Source organism: Rhinopithecus bieti, unplaced genomic scaffold (assembly GCF_001698545.2).
Source record: "Rhinopithecus bieti isolate Rb0 unplaced genomic scaffold, ASM169854v2 scaffold_61117, whole genome shotgun sequence".
Classification (NCBI taxonomy): domain Eukaryota; kingdom Metazoa; phylum Chordata; class Mammalia; order Primates; family Cercopithecidae; genus Rhinopithecus; species Rhinopithecus bieti.
This window is the reverse complement of record NW_016824934.1, coordinates 835,580-861,556: the sequence shown is the minus strand read 5'-3', so window position 1 is coordinate 861,556 and position 25,977 is coordinate 835,580. Positions and strand designations below refer to the sequence as shown.

The window sequence follows — 25,977 nt, the reverse complement described above, 5'->3', positions numbered from 1 at the left end:
AGGTACATCAGATAATGGTCTCCGTGGCCAAGTCCCAGTCCTGCCATCCCGAGGGATTCCAGGGTCAGGTGGAGCAGGCAGGGCAGTCTGCCCCAGGCTCCCCAACTGAAGCCACTCTGGGGAGGGTCAGGCCACCAGAAAATTTGCTCAGCTTTGCTGCCTGTTGGCCATGGGTGACCTCTCATCTTTGACCCCCGGAGGGTCCATGGGTCTCCAAGTAAACAGGGGCTCCCAGAGCTCCCTGGAGGGGGCTTCTGCCACTGCCCTGGAGCCTCATAGCCTGGGCATCCTCCATGCCTCCTACAGTGTCAGGTAAGGCAGAGCCCTTGCTGCTGCTGCTCCCCCAGGAGCACGGGGCTCTGCACTCAACCCTCTGCTGCCTTTCTTCACTCTTTAGGTGTCTGCCTGGGGACTTTGGGTTCCCACTTTAGTGGATCGGGTGGAGAGAGGAGAGGGAGAAGGGCTGTGCTGGGAAACGTGGAGCGACAGTGAATGGCCCCTTCCCCTGCCCAGGGAAGGGCCTGGGCGTAAACAAAGTGGCAGCAGTGCCCTGCCTACCCCAGTGTCTACGGCCTGCCCTCTGTGGATGGGAACGGGGGGTACTGGGAATGCAAGGGATCTTGAAACCTGGTGAAGGAATGCAGGGACAGCCACCTCCCAGCCAAACGGACAGGACATTCGGAGCAACTCCAGCACAGGCCCCCTCCCTGGGGCAGCCTCAGTCGCTATCTGCCAGGTTCTACAGAGGAGGGCGCTGAGGCTGAAGCGTTAGGAGCCTGTCCGGAGACAACTGGGGTGGGGCACAGGTGGGATCAATGCTGGGGACCTGGGTGTAGTCCTTTCCAGGGCCCCAAGCTGCCTTTGCCTTCCTGGGATTTCCTTTAAAGCCACCGCGTGAAGCCCTGGTGGGACATCACATCTTGCCAGCAGCAATGGACCAGGCAGATCCTCAAAGATGTCTCCTTGTACGTGGAGAGCGGGCAGATTATGTGCATCCTAGGAAGCTCAGGTAAGCTTGGGAAGGAGGATTCTAAAAAGGCTTTGGCTTGAGTTAAACTCCACATTGAAGAAACAGATTAAGTTGTAGCAAGAAAGCCACAGGTTTGATATTAGAATGAAATCTAATGATGTCTGACTGTGAATGGAACCTGCTACCAACGTGAAATCTTTAGAAAGATCCTTGAAAGAGTATAAAATCCTGCCTAACATATACGTGAATTCATATTTCAAAATATGAAAAGCCCCCACAGTTCCATAGCATATAAAAGTACTCAGAAAACACAATTTCCCCTATCTGTACACTGCCTAGAGAAAGGAAAAGGATTAAATAAGCACAAAAATGCCCATTAAGCCCCTATCTTTGATTCCACTGGTCCTGTTTTATGATGGTATATTTTGGACATACAATCAAGAATAGAGAATAGGCTGGGCACAGTGGCTCATGACTGTAATGCCAGCAGCTTGGGAGGCTGAGGTGAGAGGATCACTTGAGCCCAGGAGTTTGAGACCAACCTAAGCAACATAGTGGGACCCCATCTCTACAAAAAAATACAAAACTTAGCCAGGCATGGTGGTGCATGTCTGCGGTCCCAGCTACTCGGGAGGCTGAAGTGGGAGAATTGCTTGAGCCCAGGAGGTTAAGACTGCAGTGAGCTGAGATAGCGCCACTGCACTCTGTTGCCTGGGCAACAGAGCAAGACCCTCTCTCAAAAAAAAAAAAAAAAAAAAAAAAAAAAAAAAAAAAAAGAAGAGGAATTCCCAGACTGTCTCAGTCCATTCAGGCTGCTAAAACAAAATAGACTGAGTGGCTTATAAAAAGCATAAAATTTTTTCTCACAGTTCTAGGGGCTGGAAAGTCCAAGATCAAGGGGTCAACAGATTCGGTGAGGAAGACTTCCTCCTAGACAGCCATTTTCTCACCCTAACCTTGCGTGGCAGAAGTGGGGAGGGGCCTCTGAGTTATTCATCCCAATTGTAAGAGCTCTCCATAACCTAATCATTCCCCAGTATCACCTCCTTGCATGCCCCACCTCCTAATACCATCATCTTGGGTAATATTTCAACATATGAATTTTAGGGAGACATAAACATTCAGACCATAGCACTGACCAAAGCTGTGACACTTTTCAAAGACTTTCTGTCAGTTCTTATTTCCATTTTTAACCAGCATCCAGCTGTACACATGTACCGTAACATTCGGGGTCATTCTCAGCTTTCTTTTGATAAATACAGTGCGCTTCTATAAAAAGAAAAAAAAACTGCCTCTTCTCCTTTAACAAATTGTCACCTGTTGTCGTCCTTATAAAGAATTAAACAGGGTGACATTTAGCACCCTTCTCAGAAGTGTGTCCCACTTCTAAGAACAACAAGAGACGGAACCCCCCCATCTCAGAAGTGCACTCCAAAGGCTAATGTTGTGTTTCATACAGCAGGACAGCGGGAGGGGCTTTTGATTGGGGTGGGGGTGTGGGCTGGTTTCTGATGAGATGCCTAATCATGGCTTTCGGACAACGCCTACCCTTTATACTGAAATGAATCCACAGTGGGCTGCCAGTTCTACAAGGGCAGGGACTGTATTCTGCTGTATCCTTATCACCTAGAACAGGGTCGGTCACATAGTGGGTGCTTAATAAATATTTGTTGAATAAAGGAGTAAAATAATTTTATGAATTACTCCATAGTATTGCATAAAATGACAATTCCATTGGTGTCTTATCTCAAGCAGTGTTATCTATCAAATCTTCATTAGCGAGGCAAAAGATGATGACATATATGTTCAAAGTCTCACTAGAGCGTAGTCTAAAGCAAGCCTGCCTAGAGCCATCTGACTCCAGGGGAACTCCAACTTAAGCTTATTTGAATTGTTATTTGCTGTTGAGGAGGGCGTAGACTCTGGATTGGATGCTTCTTTGCAGATTATTTAGTTGCAAATGATTTCTGTCCTATTAGAAAAGAAAACCACAAATGTCATAGTTTTATTGCCCTTTAGGGCCTTAACCATTTTTGTGTCTAACTTTGTTATCTTATTCCAACCTTCTTTTCCCCACTGTCTATACATATCAATTTCTCATATTCTTTTTTTTTGAGATGGAATCTCACTCACTCTGTCACCCAGGAGTGCAGTGGTGTGATCTCGGCTCACTGCGACCTCCACCTCCCAGGTTCAAGCAATTCTCCTGCCTCACCTCCTGAGTAGCTGGGATTACAGGCGCCTGCCACCACACTCAGTTAATTTTTGTATTTTTAGTCCAGACCGGTTTTCACCATGTTGATCAGGCAGGTCGCGAACGCCTGACCTCAGGCTGCCTGCCTTAGCCTCCCAAAGTGCTGGGATTACAGGCATGAGCCACCACGCCCAGCCTCTCATATCCTCTTTTGAATGAGCTTTGTCATCTTGCGGGTTCCCTAATTAATGAGTTAATAAATATTTGACATGTTTTTTAAAAAACTAAATTCATTATCTATTGTAAAAAAAAAAAAAAAAACAGTATCCCACAATTTAGTGGCTTAAAACAACACCATTCATGATCTCTCAGAATGTCTATGAATCAGAGCTCTGGAAGTGACTTGGTTGGGTAGTTCTGTCTTGGGATCCCTCCCAGAGAAATATACACTGGATGTGGCAACAATAAAGTGGATTTTATATCCCTGGGGAGGCCAGTTTTGAGGAAGTGGTGGGGTTGGACTCAGGCTGCAGGATATCTGCAGCTTCTGCCAGAGTTCAGATTGGATCCGAAAAATGTAAAGCCAGGGTGGCTCTGGTTAGAAGAACCACACGACTGAAATTACAGGGCACATTTTGAAAGACAATCCCAATGAAGTCACATTTTGTTTCTTTGTAATGGGTTTTCCTCTCTTTCCCCACTCTGACCACTCCCTGAACACGCTGGGGCTAATTCTGAGTTTTGTCAGTTACGCATTAGAAAAGAAGACAGCTGCTAAGGGAGCTGCTGATTCATCTTTGTACCTCTCAGAGCAACAAGCACGTTTCTTCAAAATATTTCAACAAGGGCCAGGTGCAGTTGCTCACACCTGTAATCCCAGCACTTTGGGAGGCTGAGGCAGGCGGTTCACCTGAGGTCAGGAGTTCAAGACCAGCCTGACCAACGTGGTGAAACCCCGTCTCTACAAAAATACAAAAATTAGCCAGGTGTGGTGGCAGACGCCTGTAATCGTAGCTACTCGGGAGGCTGAGGCAGGAGAATTATTTGAATCTGGGAGATGGTGGTTGCAGTGAGCTGGGATCTTGCCACTGCACTCCAGCCTGGGCGATAGAGTGAGACTCCATCTCAATAAATAAATAAATAAATAAATAAATAAATAAATAAATAAAGGGCCGGGCATGATGGCTCACGCCTGTAATCCCAGCACTTTGGGAGGCCGAGGTGGACAGATCACAGGATCAGGAGATTGAGACCATCCTGGCTAATGCAGTGAAACCCCATCTGTACTAAAAATACAAAAAACTTAGCCGGGCGTGGTGGTCTCTGTGCCTGTAGTCCCAGCTACTCAGGAGGCTGAGGCAGAATAATGGCGTGAACCTGGGAGGCGGAGGTTGCAGTGAGCTGAGATTGTGCCACTGCACTCCAGCCTGGGCAACAGAGCGAGACTCTGTCTCAAAATAATAATAATAATAATAATAATAATAATGATAATAATATTTCAACAAAAGATCTCTTTGGCTCTGCACAGCCATCTCATGAGCAGATTTCTCTTGCTATCTTCCCAGATAGTTCAGAACTTCCTGCCTATTTCTCTGTTATGAATCACAACTTCTCAGCCTCCTTGGATAGGAAAGGCCTGGGAGGTCTATTCTGTCTCCATGAACTCTGGGTCTGTGGTAAACTTGTGTCCAGTATGACTGAGGGGCCATCAGGCTGTTGTCTAAAGGCATCACCTAACCTTTAACCTTAGAACAAAGTGGTGGCTCACGCCTGTAATCCTGGCACTTTGGGAGGCTGAGGCAGGAGGATCACCTGAGGTCAGGAGTTCGAGACCAGTCTGGCCAACATGGTGAAACCTCGTCTCTACTAAAAATACAAAAATTAGCCGGGTGTGGCAGTGCATGCCTGTAATCCCAGCTACTCAGGAGGCTGAGGCAGGAGAATGGGTTGAACCTGAGAAGTGGAGGTTGCAGTGAGCCGAGACTGTGCCACTGGACTCCAGTCTGGGTGACAGAGCAAGACTCAGTCTCACTCAAAAAGAAAAAAAAAAAAAGAAAGAAAGGAAAAAGAAAAAAAGCAAACCAAGGCAAGCATTATCCCGCAGTCACCTCCAGCAGGCAGGCAGTTCACCACAACCCCTCTGTGGGAACCTTCCTAGTGACATCCAGCTAGGCTGTGCCCCAGGCTCTAGTGTAGGCTGTGGCCAACTTGGTTTTACCAAAGGACTTACCAAGTCAGTGCTTCTCAACCTCGACTGAAGCAGATCTGACTCAGCAGGTCGAGGGTGGGGCCTGGGGCCCTGCATTTCTGGCAAGCTCTCAGAGGTTGCTGATGCTCCTTGCTTTGTGAGCAAGGCTCTAGACAATGTCACCTACATCCAGGTACAACCAGACCGCCCCAGGGGGGCCACAAAAGAAATCCGTCCTAGGATCCAAACGTTTCCAAGAGGCTTGGCTTTCCTCTTATTCTGATAGCTATAGGTATTTTGTTATTCAATCCAAAACAGTTTTTTTTTTTTTTTTTTTGTATTTTTTTTAGTAGAGACGGGGTTTCACCGTGTTAGCCAGGATGGTCTGGATCTCCTGACTTCGTGATCCTCCCGTCTCGGCCTCCCAAAGCAAAACAGTTTTAAAGCCAAACAAACAAGCAGAGAAAGCACCTTTGGTCTTGACCCAGATGAAAGAAATGGCATGTCTCCTCTCACTCAGGGGACAATCCAAAGACTCATTTGTGCATGAGACTGCTGCATGCACAGTGCGCGTTCTACAGGGCAGGGCCTGTATCCTGCTGTATCCTTAATACCTAGAACAGGATCCCTCACGTAGCACTTCTGGCACGCGGGGTCATGCCCACACAGAGGGTCTCGGGAAGCTCCTCCAAGGCCGGCACAGAGGGGTTCCCCCAGGGCCTTCTGTTGTCGCCCCACAGGTTCCGGGAAGACCACGCTGCTGGACGCCATGTCCGGGAGGCTGCGGCGCACGGGGACCTTCCTGGGGGAAGTGTATGTGAACGGCCGGGCGCTGCGCCGGGAGCAGTTCCAGGACTGCTTCTCCTACGTCCTGCAGGTGGGCGCGTCCCCCACATCCCTGGCTCCCCGCCCGCCCCGGGGGCTCGGGCTACACTGACGCCCGAGTCTCCCGCAGAGCGACACCCTGCTGAGCAGCCTCACCGTGCGCGAGACGCTGCGCTACACCGCGCTGCTGGCCATCCGCCGCGGCAACCCCGGCTTCTTCCAGAAGAAGGTGGGTGCAGCCCCCCGCTCACAGCGGGCAAACTGAGTACCTTTGCACCCCCCGCTGCCCTCCTCTCTTCTCCTACGCTTGCCCATTACTCCCCTTTGCTCGTCACTCCTTCACTCTAGAGCGCGCCCTGCACCTTGCACCGTGTACCCTGTGCTGCCCGAGAGGGCAGCCCCTAGTCACATGTGCTTTTGGAAGACTTGAAATGTCACTAGTCCAGACTGAAACGTGCTCTGAGCGCAAAATACACATCAGATTTCAGACTCTGAGTCTGAGAAAATAGAATGTGAAAAGCCCATGAAGAATTTTTAGGTCTGGCAGGGTGGGCTCACACCTGTAATCCCAGCACTTTGGGAGGCCAAGACGGGAGGATTTCTTGAGTCTAGAAGTTTGAGACCAGCCTGGGCAACATAGCGAGACTCAGTCTCTACAAAAAATACAAAAATTAGTTGGGCGTGGTGTCGTGCGCCTACACTCCCAGCTGCTCAGGAGGCTGAGGCAGGAGGATCTCTTGAACCCAGGAGGTCGAGGCTGCAGGGAGCTATGATTGCACCATTGCACTCCAGCCTGAAGGACGAAAGGAGACCCTGTCTTTACCAACCAACTAAATAAATACATATAAATAAATAAATAAATAAATTTCAAAAAGTATTGATTACAGGTTGAAATGGTATTTTTGGCTGTAAATAATATGTTATTCAAATTTCACCTGTTTCTTTTTACTTTTCAAAATATGGCTACTAAAATATTTCACTTCTGTCTGTGGCTTGCACTACCCTTCTCTGGGACCATGCTGTTCTACAAGTTCCCTGTTTGAACAGATATAGTTATTTTTGCCACTGATTTTTCTCAGCTTGCTTGGAGACATCTTGAATGTGCCTCGTCCAAACTGGACTGAGTTAATGAAGGAAGAAACAATTGAATTGTCAACTCCTTCTAGGTTCCAATCTCTTTCTTAATTGTCTCCAGTTTGGAAGTAGCCACAAGTAAACCCACCGGGGACCTTACCTGGAAACTGCTTCATTTCTCTCTAGACTGGGAAGGCCCACAAGCACCCAGGGAACCAATGACAGGTGGACATGCCTCCTTCAAGGGGCACAGCTCCCTGGGAGCAGGAGAACTCCTGATAGCAGAGTTTTCTTCAATTGTGAGTCCTTTCTCAGCAAATCCAGCCCACAGCGTGTAAAATCCTGACAAGTAATTCAGTGGGAAGGAAGTGCTGATTATAATAAAGGAGATAGCATGGCAGATCTGCTTCTGTCCTTGGAAGAACCTGGAAATAAAGTATGGCCAATGTGAGCAGGCTGTGTCTGCGGGGCTGTTGGCTAAGGCTCAGGCTTCCTGGACCGCTTGAGAGAGCCCAGACACAGTCCTCTCAATCCTGGCCCTGCCATTTGCTAATGGCATTATCTTGGGCAAGTTATGGACCTCTCTCTGTTTTCTCCTCTATAAAAATACAATAAGAATGCATTTCTCCTGGGTTTGATGTGAGGAATACATCAGATTATGTGAAAGCACAGAGCATGGAGGGTTGAACTTGATCATCCCAATGATCCTTACAAGGTCCTCACAATATTCCTTACAAGGACTCTGAATTCCATTTCCAACAGTGTTTCCAAAATATGGGAGAGCATTCCTGCTGGGGTGTGAAACCTCTGAGACAAATTAAGTAAATGTCTTCTCTGTCCATCCCTTCCAAGCCAGGAGGGGCAAGCTTACTCCTTATGATGTTACAGAGACGAGAAGGAGGCTCAGGAATCTACCCTGGCTGGTGAGCACAGAAATCTCACAGTGTCAAGCAAAGCTTAATTCCAGGGTCCTTCTACCCTGATGGCAAGAGAAGACCTTTCTTTTTTTCCAGAATATATCATGCTAGTTTATTTATGCATTTTTTACCTTCTCGTTATTCCTTTGTACCTATTTCAGACATGTCCATTCTTTGGGTGGGTCAAAGCTACATCTATGCTGTCAGCCCCACTCCCTGACTCCTCTTGAATGTAGGTCCACAAGTCATTCCCTCTTCTTCTGCAATCTAGCTTATTGTTTTTTTTTTTTTTTTTTTTTTTTTTTTTTTTTTTTGAGACGGAGTTAGCTCTGTCTCCCAGGCTTGGACCTGCAGTGGCCGGATCTCAGCTCACTGCAGCTCCGCTCCTGGGGTTTCCACCATTCTCCTGCTCAGCCTCCCGAGTACGCTGAGATACAGGCCCCACCACCTCGCCCGGCTAGTTTTTTTGTATTTTTTTAGTAGAGACGGGGTTCACCGTGTTAGCCAGGGATGGGTCTCGATCTCCTGACCCGTGATCCGCCGCCGTGCTCAGAGCCTCCCAAAGTGCTGGGATTACAGGCTTGAGCCACCGTGCCTGGCCTAGCTTATTGTTTTTTAATGCAATGGTTTTGTTTCCATTTTCGTAACACGGCCTTATTAGGCTCATTACCATATGAGTACCTTCCGTCTCTTTCTGCTTTCCCCCTGGGGTTTCTGCAGATAGAGGTAATCAGTACGGGAGGACAGAAACAGATTTGTGAACAGGTCTCTGGAGAGGAGATAAGCTGGGGAAGGAAAGATAGAGAGGGAGGAAAAGCGCCAAGCTTCTTGATTAGAAAGTCAGTAAAGAATTTTTTTTAGTTGTTATTGTTTTGGGGGAGTTGAGAATGAGGAGGAAAAAGAGTTTCAGGGAGCTGCAGGGTTTAAGTAGAGTGAAGACAATTGGAAGAAAGGGAATTTTAGATGTGGCTGGGGGTTATAAATTGGGTCCCCCTTAAAGTCCTTAAATAAATTCAAATAAAGATTGGAATTATGTTTAATTATTTCTGAAGGCTGGATTATATGTCTCTGATGCGAAATCACACTGAGATTGTACCACACGGGACCCCAGCACTTATTTGGGTTATACAGTGGGAAACAGGTTTAGTTCAAATCAGGTTGGATTTTTTTTAAACATATAAAGCATTTATTATAATAAAGTTTCGAAATCCAAACACTTATAAAAGTAAGTGATATTGTAATCATGACTTTGGGGGATTTTTCTGTATGTGCTGCAGTGATTGTGGCTCCTGCAAATAGGAGTTTAATGAAGTATCCGTTGTTTCCTGGCTAATTTTCCTGAAGCAAGTGTAAGCAGTTTTTGTTCTAGGGAATCTTATTTTATTTTATTTTATTTTATTTGTTTTTTTTTTTAAGTCAGAGTCTTGCTCTGTCACCCAGGTTGGAGTGCAGTGGTGCCATCTTGCCTCACTACAACCTTGGCCTCCTGGGTTCAAGCCATTCTCCTACCTCAGCCTCCCGAGTAGCTGGGATTACTGGTGCCTGCCGCCACACCCAGCTAATTTCTGTATTTTTAGAACAGACAGGGTTTCACCACTAGTCTCGAACTCCTGACCTCAAGTGATCCACCCACCTCGACCTCCCAAAGTGCTGGGATTACAGGTATGAGCCGCCATGCCAGGCCTATTTTATTTTATTTTATTTTGTTTTTGAGACAGGGTCTTGCTCTGTCGCCTAGGCTGGAGTGCAGTGGTGCCATCATGGCTAACTGTGGTTTCAACTTCCTGGGATCAAGCCATCCTCCTGTCTAAGCATCCCGAGTAGCTGGGACTACAGGCATGTGCCAGCACACCCGGCTAATTTATTGTTTCTTTTTTTGTAGAGACAGGGTCTCTCTTTGTTCCCCAAGCTGGTCTCAAACTCCTGTCCTCAAGCAATTCTCCCTCCTCGGCCTTCCAAAGTGTTGGGATTACAGGCATGTGCCACTGCACCCAGCCTCTGGGGACGTTTTAAAAAATGCATATTATTTATTTAAATTGGACACATGTATTATATTATGATTTAAGTCAAATTGGATCATATTATTATCAAAGACATGCTTTCTCCAGGGTGTGGTGAGTCTGGAAGTGGCCCTTGGATTCTTGGGGGGTGTGTTGCCTCTTTCATGTCCTCCCCAGCCCATAAATTGAAACAGCACCCACAGCCACGCCCAGCCTTCCTGTAATTTGTGTCTCCTGCAGGTGGAGGCCATCATGGCAGAGCTGAGTCTGAGCCATGTGGCAGACCGACTGATTGGCAACTACAACTTGGGGGGCATTTCCATTGGTGAGCGGCGCCGGGTCTCCATCGCAGCCCAGCTACTCCAGGATCCCAGTAAGTGGCACCCAGAACTGTTACTAGTTGCTGCCTGGACATCTTCTGTGTGTCTGCAGATACTTTGGGCCCTGTCTTCACAGTCCTCATTCGGAAAGGGGTTTGTGTGCAACTGAAATCATAGATTTTTCAAACTGGGGACCCAGTTTTTTCAGAAATGCTATATAGTTCATTTCCTGATGTGATTCCATCATCCCAACAAAACAGCTCCTGGACCCGGACATGTTGCGTTGGTGTTAGAGTGTTCTATTGGGATTTTTCATGAATACGGAGCCTTGCCCTGCCAATCATTTCTTCTCACCAGGGGAATACTACTGTGTGGGCTGGGGAAAGCCAGTGAGTTTTGGTATGACCACAGGTGTTCATGAAATGGCAGGAATTAAAATAGGAATTTGAACGATAAACTCAGAAGTGTATATGTTGTGGGGAAGGGAGTATCAAAACAGAGTAGTTGATCCTCTGCCTGGTTTGGTCATTATCCCCATCACCTGGGGAAACCTCGCCACTCATATGCAGCTGGAGAGGACAAACTGCATCTGGACCCTTTCTTTGCACTGTGGTAGACCAGGACTGCCTGTTCTTCAGATGGTGCTTGGTCACTAGAAGGCAAATAAGAGAGATGTTTTTAAGAGCCCTTGTCACTTTTCTTTTCTTTTTTTTTTTTTGAGACAGTCTTGTTCTTGTCGCCCAGGCTGGAGTGCAGTGGTGCAATCTCGGCTCACTGCAACCTCCACCTCCAGGGTTCAAGTGATTCTCCTGCCTCAGCCTCCCGAGTAGTTGGGATGACAGGCGCCCGCCACCACACCCGGCTAATTTTTGTACTTTTACTAGAGACAGGGTTTCACCATGTTGGCCAGGGTGGTCTCGAACCCCTGACCTCAGGTGATCTGTCTGCCTAGGCCTCCCAAAGTGTTGGCATTACAGGCGTGAGCCACTGCACCCGGCCCCCTTGTCACTGTATAGGTAGAAATAAGTTACTTTAAACCCTCTAAAGAACCCAAATGCCTGCCACACTTCAGACCTTGTTTTATAGGTCAGATTTTTTTTCTTTTCTGTGCAAAGACCCTGCTGGTGTTGGAAAGTGTTACAGACATGAAATGAAGTTGTCTTTTTGACCAGCCTCCTCTCAGTCTTGTTTTAAAACAACTTGATGCCAGCCTGCCAGCCATTGTTTTCTGGCAGGGTGCCCTGAGCAGAGCACAGATGGCCCATAGTACCCTGTAAGAGGCCTGATCTCCTTATTCCCTGTACCCTCGAGGATTTGAGCCCTACATGTGCTCCAGAGCTGGGAACTAGGCCCTTCCACATCAGGTCCTTTCTCCTGAGCTCAGGCTGAAAGCTAGTTTACATGTTTACTTCCCACTGCACACTGTTTGGATGTGGTGCAAACTCAATAAGGAACAGTTCAGAACTCCGAGTTTTAAGCACAGAGCCTGGGCTCTGCAGTGCCTCAGAAGTCTGGCCCTTCTTTGCTGGCAGAGGTCATGCTGTTTGATGAGCCGACCACAGGCCTGGACTGCATGACTGCTAATCAGATTGTCATCCTCCTGGTGGAACTGGCTCGCAGGAACCGAATTGTGGTTCTCACCATTCACCAGCCCCGTTCTGAGCTTTTTCAGGTAAGGGATTCAACTCGTAAAGGCCGGGTCTATGGTGTATTGAGCTGGGAATCGCAGGGGCAGGGGTAAGATTTGTACCAGTGGCCAGGCACAGTGGCTCACACTTGTAATTCCAGCACTTTGGGAGGCTGAAGCAGGAGGAGCACTTGAGGCCAGGAGTTTGAGTCCAGGCTGGGCAATAAAGTGAGACCCCCCCTCATCTCTGAAAAAAAAAAAAAAAGAAAGAAAGAAAAAGAAAAATTAGCCAGGCATGGTAGTGCACACCTGTGGTCCCAGCTACTTGGGAGGCTGAGGTGAGAGGATCACTTGAGCCCAGTAGGTCAAGGCTGCAGTGAGTCATGATCATGCCATTGCACTCTAGCCTGGGTGACAGAGCAAGACCTCATCTCAAACCAACCAACCAACCAACAAACAAACAAAATTAGTACTAGAGCAATTGGAGCCAACAGCTCCTGAAAGGGAAAGAGTGAAGGTTGAAAATTCACTTCTTCCAGCACCTACCATGTTCCAGATACTTTCTGTACATAGCTCATTTCATCTCCACAACACTCCTATGAGGTATGTTTCAGGATATTCACCTTACGGAGGAAAAGAGTGAAACTTAGCAATGATTCAAACTTCATAGTTGGGCGTGGTGGTGTGCGCCTGTAATCCCAGCTATTCGGGAGGCTGAGGCAGGAGAATCACTTGAACCCAGGAGGTTGCAGAGAGCCGGGATCGTGCCACTGCACTCCAGCCTGGGTGACAGAGTGAGATTCCGTCTCAAAAACAACAACAACAACAACAAAACAACAACTAATTGAGCCAAGATCACACAGTTATTAATAGTAAAAAGCTAGCATTAGGCTTTCACAGCCAAGTTGGCTTCAAAGGCTGTGTTTTTCCATGAAATCATACAGATTTCCTTCAAAAAAATCTCACTTTCTCTGCCCAGTATCCCTTTAGTTAGCTTTTATTTGCTTTTTATAGAGGAGGAGCCGAGATTTAAAATGAAAACAAAAAAACAAACTAAGACCCACCCCAGCTCGCCCGAGGTCACTCACTTGGCTTGGCTAGGACTTAACCACAGGTCCAGTCATGCTTGTCTATCCCAGATATGAAGCTGGACCTCAGGATGGGAGGCAGCATGACCCACAGTGGTAGCCTAGGCTCACAAGGGTAGCGATGCACTTTGAATGTCTCCAAGAATACTGATACAAGGCCAGGGTCATCGAAGGACTGACTGCTTAGAAATGCATTTCCCATAAGGACATGGCGACCATAAGGAATACTTGACCTTGGGCCTGCATCAGTGTTCCCGGAGACATTCGAAGTGCATCGCTACCCTTGTGATCACACACTAACTTCGTCTGTTGTCTGATCAGCTCTTTGACAAAATTGCCATCCTGAGCTTCGGAGAGCTGATTTTCTGTGGCACACCAGTGGAAATGCTTGATTTCTTCAATGACTGCTGTTACCCTTGTCCTGAACATTCAAACCCTTTTGACTTCTATAGTAAGTTTTTCTTTCACATTCCCCATCATGAATGTTTTTTAAACTTTCTTATCTCAGACTTCTGCCTGGATGACACGAGCTCTAGTGGGTTTGATTTTTGCTTTTGTTTTTGTGGTTTACACTCTTCAAGGAATTAATTTGGCCGGGTCAATTAACTTGCCAAAGATGACTATCAGAATGAAGTCGGGGATCTCTCTCAAACAAATTGGCGCACTGCTACTACTTTATCAGAGTATAATTAGCTGAGCCTGGGAATTCTCCCAGATAATCCCAGTGTGATCCTCAAGGCCCTGCTGGGATGCTTTAAAGTATTCTGATTTTATAGGTGGGCATTAACCACAAATTTTATCTTGATGGGATGAGGTATTATGGCCAGTACTCCTGTACCAATTGTATATCCATGTGCATACATGCATTTAAAAACACATGGGTGACATCTTTTGGGAAAAACTTTTAGTGGACCTAACGTCAGTGGATACCCAAAGCAAGGAACGGGAAATAGAAACCTACAAGAGAGTCCAGATGATAGAATCTGCCTACAAGAAATCAGCAATTTATCATAAAACTTTGGAGAATATTGAAAGAACAAAACACCTGAAAACATTACCGATGGTTCCTTTCAAAACCAAAGATTCTCCCGGAGTTTTCTCCAAACTGGGTGTTCTCCTGAGGTAAGAGGCTCACAAATGTGAGCAATGCCCATTGGAGGTCTTTAGCCATCCCCCAATAACAGTTCTGAAAAGGAATTAAAACAGGGTTGTTTATTTTCAGGAGAGTGACAAGAAACTTGGTGAGAAATAAGCTGGCAGTGATGATGCGTCTCCTTCAGAATCTGACCATGGGTTTGTTCCTCCTCTTCTTCCTTCTGCGGGTCCAGAACAATGTGCTAAAGGGTGCTATCCAGGACCGCGTGGGTCTCCTTTACATGTTTGTGGGCTCCACCCCGTACACAGGCATGCTCAACGCTGTGAATCTGTGTAAGTGCCCACGTGCTGGAGGTCCACCTCTTTCTCCCTAAATACCTCCCTTCTCCAGCTGTAACCTTACAAGAGTCCACCATTATAAGGGTATTTCTCTGAGCTCAACTCGGCCCTCTCCAGATTCCCTCTCTGGGGAAAGGCAACTATTGAGTTACCAGCACATTATTATGAATGAGCTCACCAGGTGGATCTCTCTGAGGGCTAAGGATCCAGGGAAACATGAAGTGACAATGCACTGGTGGGGAGAGTTTGAGGAGTTTTTCAAAAGATCATTCCTCCTATCTCATCTTGGCCATCTTGAATGCACGGCCCATGGGGGCTCAGCGACCAGGCCAACTGCGTGCCATTAGCTTCTTTTTGGAGCTGATTTTAGGACAGCCAGCACCTAATTTTCAAATTCAGTGGAATTTCAGAGACAACACCTGGTTGCCTAACGTTGCAGGAAGCTGGCGTTAGAGGGATGCCCCAAAGGCAACACTGTTAGGGAATAAGACGAAGGACTTAGCTATTGTGAAGTTGCCCTAGAGCTTGACATGAGGGGTAATGCTAAGTGTCTGCATCTGCGAGGTTTGCCTGGCCTTCTGAGAGCAAGTCTAAAATGCAGGCTGCTGGTGGCAGGGGCGGGGCGGGGGGAGTCCTGCACAGAAAGGAGACAAAATGCTTCAAATCACTTATGCCCCTTTTGCATGTACTTTTCTTGAATTGGTGACAACTCCTCACTTTAGAGAGAAGGAAATAAATGACATCTTTTGCAATTGTATTGCAATTCAGGTAGTGTAGATTTCTGGGGTGGGAATTTATTGTCCTGTGGATGGCAGGTCCCCTCCTTCTACAACTAGGGAACTCCCCCTAGCTGGTCCTCACCATCCAGCCCTGACAGACCTCACGTTCAGCTTGGGCTAGCCCTCCCTCTTTCAGCTGGGTGGTGACTGACTTCTGAAACCTGCCTTTCATTCCCAGTTCCTGTGCTGCGAGCTGTCAGCGACCAGGAGAGTCAGGACGGCCTCTACCAGAAGTGGCAGATGCTGCTGGCCTACGTGCTGCACGTCCTCCCCTTCAGTGTCGTTGCCACGATGATTTTCAGCAGTGTGTGCTACTGGTGAGGGGTTGTTCTGTTTACCCAGGGTCGGGCTCCCATGGAGTCATGGAGCTAGTGGGACTTGTGCAGGGAGAGCTCCAGGGTGAAATTCTCTGCTCTGAAGGATCTACACTTTGCCCATCAGTGTCTAGTGCAATGTCCTATCTTCCAGGACATTAATGCTATTGTACATAGCCTAACTGTGGGCTGGAGGAGACCTGAGAACAAACCAACAAGGCGACACATGCCTGGGAATGGCCTGTCCCACATTGATGGCAGGGCTTGGGCCAGAGAAGAGGGCTCTGAAGTGGCTGGGACCCAGGTGCATGGGGGGCCCAGGGGCAGGGAGAAAACAGCCTGAGTGTAAAACCTTAAAACTGATACATTCAGAGGGTGGGAAGAGGACAGCAAGCCAACAGAGGAGGCAGAGGGTGATCAGGGAGGCAGAAAGAGAAGCAGGATTGGGCAGCATCAGAGAGGATGAGGAAGGAGAGAGTTTCAAGGAAGTGTTGTAAACACTTTGATATTGCAGGGGTTAAAGGAGGTGAGGTATAAGGGGAGGAGGCCATCGCAATTTTCCAAAAAAGAGCTTTGGTAGAGTCATGGGGGTGTAAGTCAGGTTTACAAGAAGGTAAGGTGTAAGATGGAGGAAGCAGATACTGTTTTGAGAAACTTGGTGTTACAGGGTAGGATGAAAAGGGGCAGTTACTTTAATCATGATCAAGTTCAAAAATGGTTGTTTTAGAATGTGGTAGATAAGACCATCAAAAAACATCAGATTGAGAGTAGATGAAAATGCAGCCAAAATTTGGATAAGTCAAAGAGGAAGTAGACCAAGGTAGGGATAGAGGGGAATCAATAACATGGGATCAAGGATGCAAGCAGCTAGGGTCACACTTTCAAAGATGGGGTGTGGGAAGAGAGAGGGGGAGAGAGAGAATGAAAAATAGAGATGATGAAGATATCAAGAAATTCATAAAATGGGAGGTGGATTCAGCTGCTGAGCACTGGGGAGAGAGATTGCAACTGAGGAGGGGAAATTTTAAAGTAGAGGTTTATATCAGTCATAATGGGACGTGCTATTAGAATTGTATCAAGACACAATGAGGAAATCTTAGGGGTCCAAGGGCCAGTTGAGGCAAGGTGGCAGAGGGGATCCAGTTAGTGCGGCAATAGGCATTGTCCAGCACACCTTCCATTGCTTAAGGGAGAATAGGGTCCCCAGATGTGGGAACTGATAAGGCAAAGAATGGCAGAAGGGGCCGCGTCTGTGGCAGTGAGGGCACGGGGGAAGTGAGAGGCAGGAGGCCATGATCAGAGAGGGTGTCCTCAGACTCTGAAATCCTGGAAGCGGAACCGTTTTGAGTAATATTTAAGTCCAAGACATTGTGAGTGATGAAGATTAGGTAGCTGGAGCCACTGGAATTGAGATTAGCTAATTAGGAACCACTGATGTGGATGGCTCATCAGGAAGGTTAAAGAGCTTGAGGAAAATGATAGTGGAGAGGAGCAGAAAGAATAACTCTGGTCCAGATGCTATAAAATAATCAAAGGTAAGAGGATGTTTTAAACGTCACAGAAGACAACAATGAGGAATGGCATTGATAGCATAGGCAAACTTCATGATTTGCACAGAGGAAAAGTAGATGGTCTTGAAGAGGAAGTGGTAAGGAGGGGTGAGTATAAGACATGCCAACCTTTTCTGCTTACTCTACAAATGGGATAAAGCGCAGCCATGCCTAATGGTCGTTGAAGACATGCTATCACCAGGGAAATGTAATTTGGAGAAAGGAATATAAGAGGAAATGTGCATGGATATAGGGGTGGTTTGTTTGCCAGAAAACGAAGGTCAGGCCAGGCACAGTGGCTCATGCCTGTAATCCTAGCACTTTGGGAGGCTGAGGTGGGTGGATCACTTGAGGCCAGGAGTTCGAGACCAGCCTGGCCAACATGGCGAAACCCATCTCTACTAAACACAAAAAAATCAGCCGGGTGTGGTGGCACACGCCTGTAATCCCAGCTACTTGGGAGGCTGAGGCAGGAGAATCACTGGAACCCGGGAAGCAGAGGTTGCAATGAGCCAATGTACTCCAGTTTGAGCAACAGAGTGCAACTCTGTCTCAAAAAAGAAAACGAAGATCAAATCAGTGGAAGGGGTTGGTAGAATAAAAGACAAGAATGGAATGGAGTAGGCCTGGGGAGGGCTAACCTGATCGAGGACACAAGAAGTGAGGGGTTTTCACACAGGCAATAATCCCACAGAACAGAGATGAGGTTCAGGGAAGGGGTGCTGGGAGGCGGGTTGGGTGAGCCCATTAACATTAAGGTAGGTGTGGTGCTGGCTAGGCAGAACATGGTTATTTATGAAGAAGTCTGTAGAGTTCAATAAGCCTGCTTCCTGCAGTGAGTTGTGACCATTGTCTAAGTAATTTAATGTTTTCCTATGAGAGCTGAAGGAGCTGTGAAAGGGAAAAGGTGGCTTCCAATGAGTTGCAGCCAATGGGAACAATCTGATGTAATAAATAGTCTCATGTTGGCTCCGTTCTGAAAAGGCCTTTCAAAGGGGAGTGTGGCTTGCCCTGCAAATGCCTCCCACCCACTCACCACCAAGGATTTATTCATAGAGGCAAGTACAGTATTTTTCTTAAATGATAGCCCTTGGAGAGGAAACTGAAGAGCTTATGCTTTTCTAGGACGCTGGGCTTACATCCTGAGGTTGCCAGATTTGGATATTTCTCTGCTGCTGTCTTGGCCCCCCACTTAATTGGTGAATTTCTAACTCTTGTGCTACTTGGTATCATCCAAAATCCAAATATAGTCAACAGTGTAGTGGCTCTGCTGTCCATTGCGGGGGTGCTTGTTGGATCTGGATTGGTCAGGTAAGATATCATAATTCAAAAAATGTAGATTGAGATAACCTGTTATTAATGATTACCTAATAATGACTAAAGTAAAGGAATACCAGATAACTGATAGTGGTTATGGATATTACCTTATAGTCTGGAGCATTTGTACTGCTTGTTAATCATTATTGCCTTAGACCTTGAACTGTTCATGTGTCCAATAAAATGTCTTTTTTATTGGGAATCAGGAACTGACAAGTTTATGTTATGATATGATTCACATGTAATAAGCCATTATACCAAGAGAAGAAAATCAGTCCAGATGTTCCAGGAAAAACTCACAGCCCAAGTGACAGGCTAAATAAATTGCATACATTAGTTCATTTCTGACCTGGTACTGTTGATTTTGTACTGCAGTTCTCAATTCCCAGTTATTCTTAGGAATTAAGGCTAGTCAGATAAAAAAAAGAGCCTGCAGGATAAAAGACTGCTCCAAAGAGTATCAAGGCTTAAAGGACATGCACCAAATGATAGCAGTAATTATCTCTAGGTGATATTGATTTTAATTTTTTCTTCATATTTCTGTATTTTATCAATGTTCTATAATGGATAAGTATAATTTTATAACCAGGAAAAAATGCATCCACACACATTTTTAAAAAGCAGCAGCAAAAAGGGCAGAAAATTTTAAAAGGCTAAAAAATGGTCCCAGGCAGGTGGTGTGAGTGGGATCTAGTAAGTAATCTCTGGGTCCCCAAGGAAACATGAAGGCTGTTTCTTTGACTTAAACTTTAAAAAATCAAGTCAAAAAACAAAAACATTACTGAGCATCTACTATATAAAATTATATGTGTGTGTTTATTCAACTCTTAGAGCAATCCATTTTCAGAAAAGAAAATGAAGCTCAGACTTGACTTTGCTCAAGTCACACCACTATGAAGGCTGTGATGCGTGTGACTTCCTGGAGAGAGGCTGACCTGAGTCAGAAACTTCCTCTACCACTTGCCAGTCTCTTTTCTATCTAAATTAGTTTCCTCATTTACAAAAAAGAGATCACTATTTCAGCCCCACCATGATACCTCAAGGGATCATGAGAAGGAAAGAAAATAATCAATATGAAAACACATTACAAATTGTAGTGAGTTATATGAAGGTGAGATATTATATAAAGCAAAGTGAACTAGGCTTTGATCAATCCAGGAGGATATTTTTTCACACTAAGACCATTACATTGTATTTGTCCATGTTGCTTAAGTGGATTGTTAATTTTTATGAAAAATGCAGAAATCAAATCACACCGAGTACAGAGTCAAGCCAGCAACGTACAGAGCCAACCTTGGGCAGTATCTCCTCTTTTATATTATTTGAATCATTGTTTCAGTTAATCTGGTGCCATTTCATGTACAGATGATCCCCGACTTACGATTTTTTGAGAAAGTGATACTCGTTCTGTAGAAACTGCATTTTGTTTCTGTTTTTTTTTGAGACGGAGTCTCACTCTACCGCCCAGGCTGAAGTGCAGTGGCGCTATCTCAGCTCACTGCAACCTCCGCCTCCCAGGTCCAAGCGATTCTCGTGCCACAGTCTCCTGAATAGCTGGGATTACAGGTGTGTGCCACCATGCTTGGCTAATTTTTGTATTTTTAGTAGAGATGGGGTTTCGCCATGTTGGCCAGGCTGGTCTCGAACTCCTGACCTCAAGTGATTTGCCCACCTCGGCCTCCCAAAGTGCTGGGATTACAGGCATGAGCCACCACAACCGGCCTAGAAACTGCATTTTGAGTAGGCATACAATCATTCTGTTTTTTACTTTCAGAACAGGATTCAATAAATTACGTTAAATATTCAACAATTTATTATAAAATAGGCTTTGTGTTAGAAAAATTTTCCCAACTGTAGGTTAATGTTAAGTGTTCTGAGCACATTTAAGGCAGGCCAGGCTAAGCTGTAATGTTTGGTAGGCTAGGTGTCCTAAATGTGTTTTTGTTTTGTTTTGTTTTTTGTTTGTTTTGAGAGGGAATCTCTCTCTGTCACCCAGGCTGGCATGATCTTGGCTCACTGTAACCTCTGCCTCCCATGTTCAAGCGATTTTCCTGCCTCAGCCTCCCGAGTAGCTGGGATTACAGGACATACCATTATGCCTGGCTAATTTTGTATTTTAGTAGAGATGGGGTGTCACCATTTTGACCAGGTTGGTCTCGAACTCCTGCCCTCAGGTGATCCGCTCACCTCAGCCTCCCAAACTGCTGGGATTACAGACGTGAGCCACCGCGTCTGGCCTTAAATGCATTTTTAACTTACAATATTTTCAACTTATGATGGATTTATCTGGAAGTAACCCCATTATAAGCAGCATTTGTATTGGGTTTTTAGGAAAAGGAGGTTAGTTGCTCTTTATTTTTTTGTTTCTTGAAATAGAGTCTCACTCACTGTGTCACCCAGGCTGGAGTGCAGTGGCACGATCTCAGCTCACTGCAACCTCCGTCTCTTGGGTTCAAGCGATTCTCCTGCCTCAGTCTCCTGAATAGCTGGGATTACAGGTGCGTGCCACCACACCCGCTAATTTTTGTATTAGTAGAGATAGGTTTCACCAAGTTGGCCAGGCTAGTCGCAAACTCCTGACCTCAAGTGATTTCCCTGCCTCGGCCTCCCAAGGTGCTGGGATTACAGGTGTGAGCCACTGCGCCTGGTGGTTAATTTGCTCTTAAACGGTAGGCAGTGGCAAAGAATATTAAATGCTCTCAGATTAGTTGCAAAATCTTAACATCCCAAGGCTTCACATGAATTCCACTTTCATCACTGAATTAAAACTCTGCTCTTAAAGGCCACATCAACCTGCTAGTCATTCCGTTTACCCATTTTCCTGCCCAGTCATCATCTTTCTAGGTGAACTGCCTGCGGCATTTGTGCTGTTGGCTCCCTTCTCCTTTAAACACAAAGGAAATTAGCTTTGCTGTTTTTTCTGCTTACAAAATCATGCAAGTTCTTGGGGGAAGAAATCTTCACAATATAAATATGGATAAGGAAGAAAGTAAAAGTTACCTGAAGTATCAGAGCCCAGAGTTAAATTTTGTTGTAGTTCTTGCTAGATTTTTATATACAATTTAACAAAGATGAAATCATCCTGTTGTATAAGATATAAAATATGCATACATTTTCCCCATTTAACAACATAATATGAATTAGCTGGGTGTGGTGTCACGTGCGTGTAATTTCAGTTACTCAGGAGACTGAGGCAGGAGAATCACCTGAACCCAGGAGGCAGAGGCTGCAGTGAACCAAAATCGTGCCACTGCACTCCAGCCTATGTGACAGAGCAAGACTCAGTTTCAAAAAAAGAGACAAAAAAAGCACAAACCAACATAATGTGGGCAATGTCATGTCAATACATCTAGATCTATGGTTCCTCCCGCTGCTTCTCCTTCTGTCTGTGCCTTTCACTGATCCATTTGTCTCTCTCTGCCACCTGCACAGTTTGTTGGTTGTTCCCGAGGCTAGAGGCGCACTCTCTTTGAAGGTCCCCTTTGTTTTCTCTCTCAGCCTATCACACGCTACCTCCTGTCACGGTCTTCCTTTGCAGTAATAGATTATCCGCCTCTTGAAGGCAGCAGCTGTGTCTCATTCATCATTTTAGACCTTCTCACCAGCCAGCCCAATTAGGCCTTGGACCATCAGGCCTGAAAACATTATTTGTTGAGTGAATAAGTGAACGATTCTGTCTTTGAACTGTATACACACTGCATCACTCACCAAATCATGTTGGTTTTCTTTTCTGATATCAAACCATAGGTGCATTTGGAACATTTGTGTTTGACTCTGTGTGGTATAGGGAGAAACAAAGGTGCACGGTTCCTATCTCAAAAAGATACCACCCTAGCCACTAGGCAGCCACCCTCTCATGGCCATCATCCTACTCCAGGCCTTTGTCATCTCATACTTGAACTTTTGTTGTAGTCTGCTTTTTTTTTTTTTCTGTTCTTACTCTGCCCTCATTCTGGCCATCCTTCTTGCTGAAGTCACGTTAATTTTCTCAGAATGCTGATTTCAACGTGACTTTTCTCATTCATGGTCATTCAACCTCAACTCACGGCAAGGCCCTGAAATAGCTGTCTCAGGCTATTGTTCCGAGCTCCCCTCCCACTGTTCCTTCACATCCTCTCCTCCAGTCTTTCTGGTCCAGTCAGTCCAATATGTCGCCCTTGGTATGCCTGTACCCATACCATTTCTGCCTTCCTAGAATTTCCTTTCTGTTCCCCTAATTCCTTCCCAGAGTCCCACGTATCCTTTTCAATTAGTAACCTCTCAATGTGGTTAATTCAATGTTGTGCCTTAGGAAACTGACAATAACTGAAAGTTTGAGGACCACTTGGAAATAAGTGAAACCATAAATGCTAAATACAAGAACAGCACGGATGTGTGGTACACATTTTAATACTTTCTTGGCACAAATAGTTCACTACTGTGTATTTTTATAGTTTTAAGGATATAGTCTATATCTCCAACTACATTACAAGTTCTTTAGGGATAGGATGCGTCTTTTGAAGTTCTCAAGCTCCTAGAACTAGTGTCTTGCAACCAGAAAGAATTTTAAATCTTTTGATTGACAGGAAATATATGGTGGACTAAAAAGACCACAGTGTCAGTATAAAGTTTCACCTGAAATAGATTGGAGTGGAGACATATTACATTTTCACAATGAATGTTGGCTCAGTCTCTCCTTCCTTTTTCCTTTGTATTCTAGGTTAGTTCTAACTTTCTACACTGGTACCTTCAACTTTCTGTGTAATCACAAATCTCCTCCTCCAATTGGTATGTGTTAGGTCTGTATTTTCTTGTATGTTTATATCAATAGTGCTTACCAAAATAAGTAGACAGTAATCGTCTACTTGAGAGAACTGTTAAATTAAGGTCTTCACTCTAACAGGCTACCAAGCTGTGACTAAAAATGACAAAGTACTATGCTTACTGACTTGGAAGGATGTCTGAGACATATGTTTGGCAGAAAGAGTAGGTTGGGAAAGAGCATGAAGAGTTTTTCATTTGGTAGGACTATTGCCAGAGCCCACTGAATTTCATTTTTGTTTTCTTTTTCTTAAGAAACATACAAGAAATGCCCATTCCTTTTAAAATCATCAGTTATTTTACATTCCAAAAATATTGCAGTGAGATTCTTTTAGTCAATGAGTTCTACGGACTGAATTTCACTTGTGGTAAGTATTCTATTTGGGGATACTATTTTTGCATGTTACTCTGAGGAAGCAATGTATTGGAGGAAATGTATTTTTGAAATAAAAGCTGTGTTTCATAATAATTCAAGTTAAAACTCTGTCTTGAAATACGGTCCATTTTCTGATTTTTAAAATGAAAGAAAATAAGCAGTAGTCAAGTCAGTCTCCTGTCAAAGGTCAATAGGTAAGGGACATTCGGATGTTGTTAGAAAATGACAGACCTTATGTACACTGAGGTAAACTCTAGTATATTCGGGATAGACTCAGTTTCTGTATCTACTGAACACATTCAAGCAGGCTGAAGTGGCTTCTTTTTCCCCAAAATGTACATCATACACAGCTAAGTAAAGCCACTTTTGGCAAAAGTCAGAAGTAGGACCAGGACAAGGACCTCATGGCCATTAGAAATCTCACGGTGGCTGGGCACGGTGGCTCACGCCTGTAATCCCAGCACTTTGGGAGGCCGAGGTGGGTGGATCACTTGAGGTCAAGAGTTCAAGACCAGCCTGGCCAACATGGCAAACCCCCGTCTCTACTAAAATACAAAATTAGCCGGGCGTGATGGTGCATGCCTGTAATCCCAGCTACTCAGGAGGTTGAAGCATGAGAATCACTTGAATCCAGGAGGGTGAGGTTGCAGTGAGCCAAGATTGAGCCACTGCACTCCAGCCTGGGCAGCAGAGTGAAACTGTGTCTCAAAAAAAAAAAAACAAAAAAAAAAAAACAAAAAAAAAAACCCACCAAAAAAATCTCAGGGCCACTCCAAAGACAACCAAATAATATGGCTGAATTTAGTAGTGTTTTAAATAATTTTAAGTGATAATGTCAGTAACTTTAGGATAGCCTGTGCTAAGGGACCATGATTTTTATCACAAATATGGTAATTAATCTATACTCAAAATAGAAACAAAAGCATGTCCATCTTCAAATGAGGCCAAAGGCCAGAACTGCTCACTCTTGCTTCTTCAAATTGTAAACTCTGTGCTTGCTAAAGTGTCCTGTACTTTTCATTAATAAGGGTACTTAGCAAGCATTTGGTAAATACTTGTTGATTAAATTACCTGAGATAAACCACACCTGACACTGTCAATCTTTTCCTTGACAGGCAGCTCAAATGTTTCTGTGACAACTAATCCAATGTGTGCCTTCACTCAAGGAATTCAATTCATTGAGGAAACCAGCCCAGGTGCAACATCAAGATTCACAATGAACTTTCTGATTTTGTATTCATTTATTCCAGCTCTTGTCATCCTAGGAATAGTTGTTTTCAAAATAAGGGATCATCTCATTAGCAGGTAGTGAAAACCATGGCTGGGAAAATGGAAGTGAAGCTGCTGACTGTGCATGACTGCTCTGAATGTCTGAAATGAGAGTGCCATGTATTTCTTTCTTGATAGGACATCTCAGGTCTTTTAACCATTAAGACTCTATTTGTGCCTCTTGGATCCATGCAGGCCTTGAATGCAATGGAAGTGGTTCATAGTCCCTTCCTGTTACAACTTGCAGGGACATGTGGTATTTGGAAATTGTGACTGAGCTGGCCCAAGAATTAAATAATAATCATTCACAAACCTATGGGAGACTCGTGTGACTATTTTTGTCCTTGTTCTAGGCACAGAAAAAAATAGGTCATTTTAAAAATATGTTTACATTTGATAAAGGATTAGGCAAAAGTAAAAGGTTTGAAGGATTACTGACTGTAAGTGACAGAAAAAAAGAGTTGTGGGTTTAGATGAAGCAAGGTTATCATGCAGAATTGGGTAAGAATGCTTCTGTTCCTGGAAGACCCAGAGTTAAAAGACCCCTCCACACGAGGGGTCGGAGTTACCTGATCACATCGAGAGAATGCTGGGCAGATGAATGGTGAGCAACACTGCTACAGAGCACCCAGTAATTTTACTGAGGATTAAAATAAAAAACTGTAGGAATGGGCTCAACAGTGAACAAAGCACACCAGACAAACCTCTGGTTATGTTTTTAAAGATTGGTTTGCTACTTTTTCAGCTGAGTTTACTTATAGAATTACAAGTAAACGTTACTGAAGTGTATACACCGAGAAATAACCTTGTTAAGTTTGGAGATCAGCTGTTATTTAAAGTCCATATAGAAAAAATGCTGACATAGCTAGACATGGTGTCTCACCTCTGTAATCCCAGCTGCTCAGGAGACTGATGTGGGAGGATCGCTTAAACCC

At 45.2% G+C, this 25,977-nt stretch overlaps 1 protein-coding gene across 3 annotated transcripts; it reads left to right on the top strand.

Moving 5' to 3' along the window:
- Positions 1-29: 29 nt before the first annotated feature.
- On the top strand, positions 30-25,726 carry ABCG5 (ATP binding cassette subfamily G member 5). 3 transcript variants are annotated; one of them, XM_017862743.1, is made up of 13 exons: positions 30-312; positions 888-1,009; positions 6,093-6,229; positions 6,308-6,406; positions 10,409-10,541; positions 12,021-12,160; positions 13,525-13,654; positions 14,112-14,325; positions 14,426-14,631; positions 15,595-15,733; positions 18,406-18,591; positions 23,653-23,765; positions 24,889-25,726. In XM_017862743.1, exons 1-13 carry the CDS (start codon positions 170-172, stop codon positions 25,080-25,082), a joined length of 1,956 nt encoding a protein of 651 aa, XP_017718232.1. In that variant the 5' UTR covers positions 30-169; the 3' UTR covers positions 25,083-25,726. The 3 variants fall into 3 exon arrangements, with proteins under 3 accessions (XP_017718232.1, XP_017718233.1, XP_017718234.1); XM_017862744.1 differs by having other exon boundaries at positions 45-312; positions 14,426-14,496; positions 24,889-25,461; XM_017862745.1 differs by lacking the exon at positions 23,653-23,765 and having other exon boundaries at positions 45-312; positions 24,889-24,997.
- Positions 25,727-25,977: the final 251 nt, after the last annotated feature.

What these genes read in the sequence shown, in the direction of transcription:
- ABCG5 (XM_017862743.1), top strand. Translation starts at nt 170, where the DNA reads ATGGGTGACCTCTCATCTTTGACCCCCGGAGGGTCCATGGGTCTCCAA. An exon ending in GTGCATCCTAGGAAGCTCAG is followed by an intron (nt 1,010 to 6,092) that starts GTAAGCTTGGGA and finishes GTCGCCCCACAG; the next exon opens with GTTCCGGGAAGACCACGCTG. An exon ending in TTCAGCAGTGTGTGCTACTG is followed by an intron (nt 15,734 to 18,405) that starts GTGAGGGGTTGT and finishes ATGCTTTTCTAG; the next exon opens with GACGCTGGGCTTACATCCTG.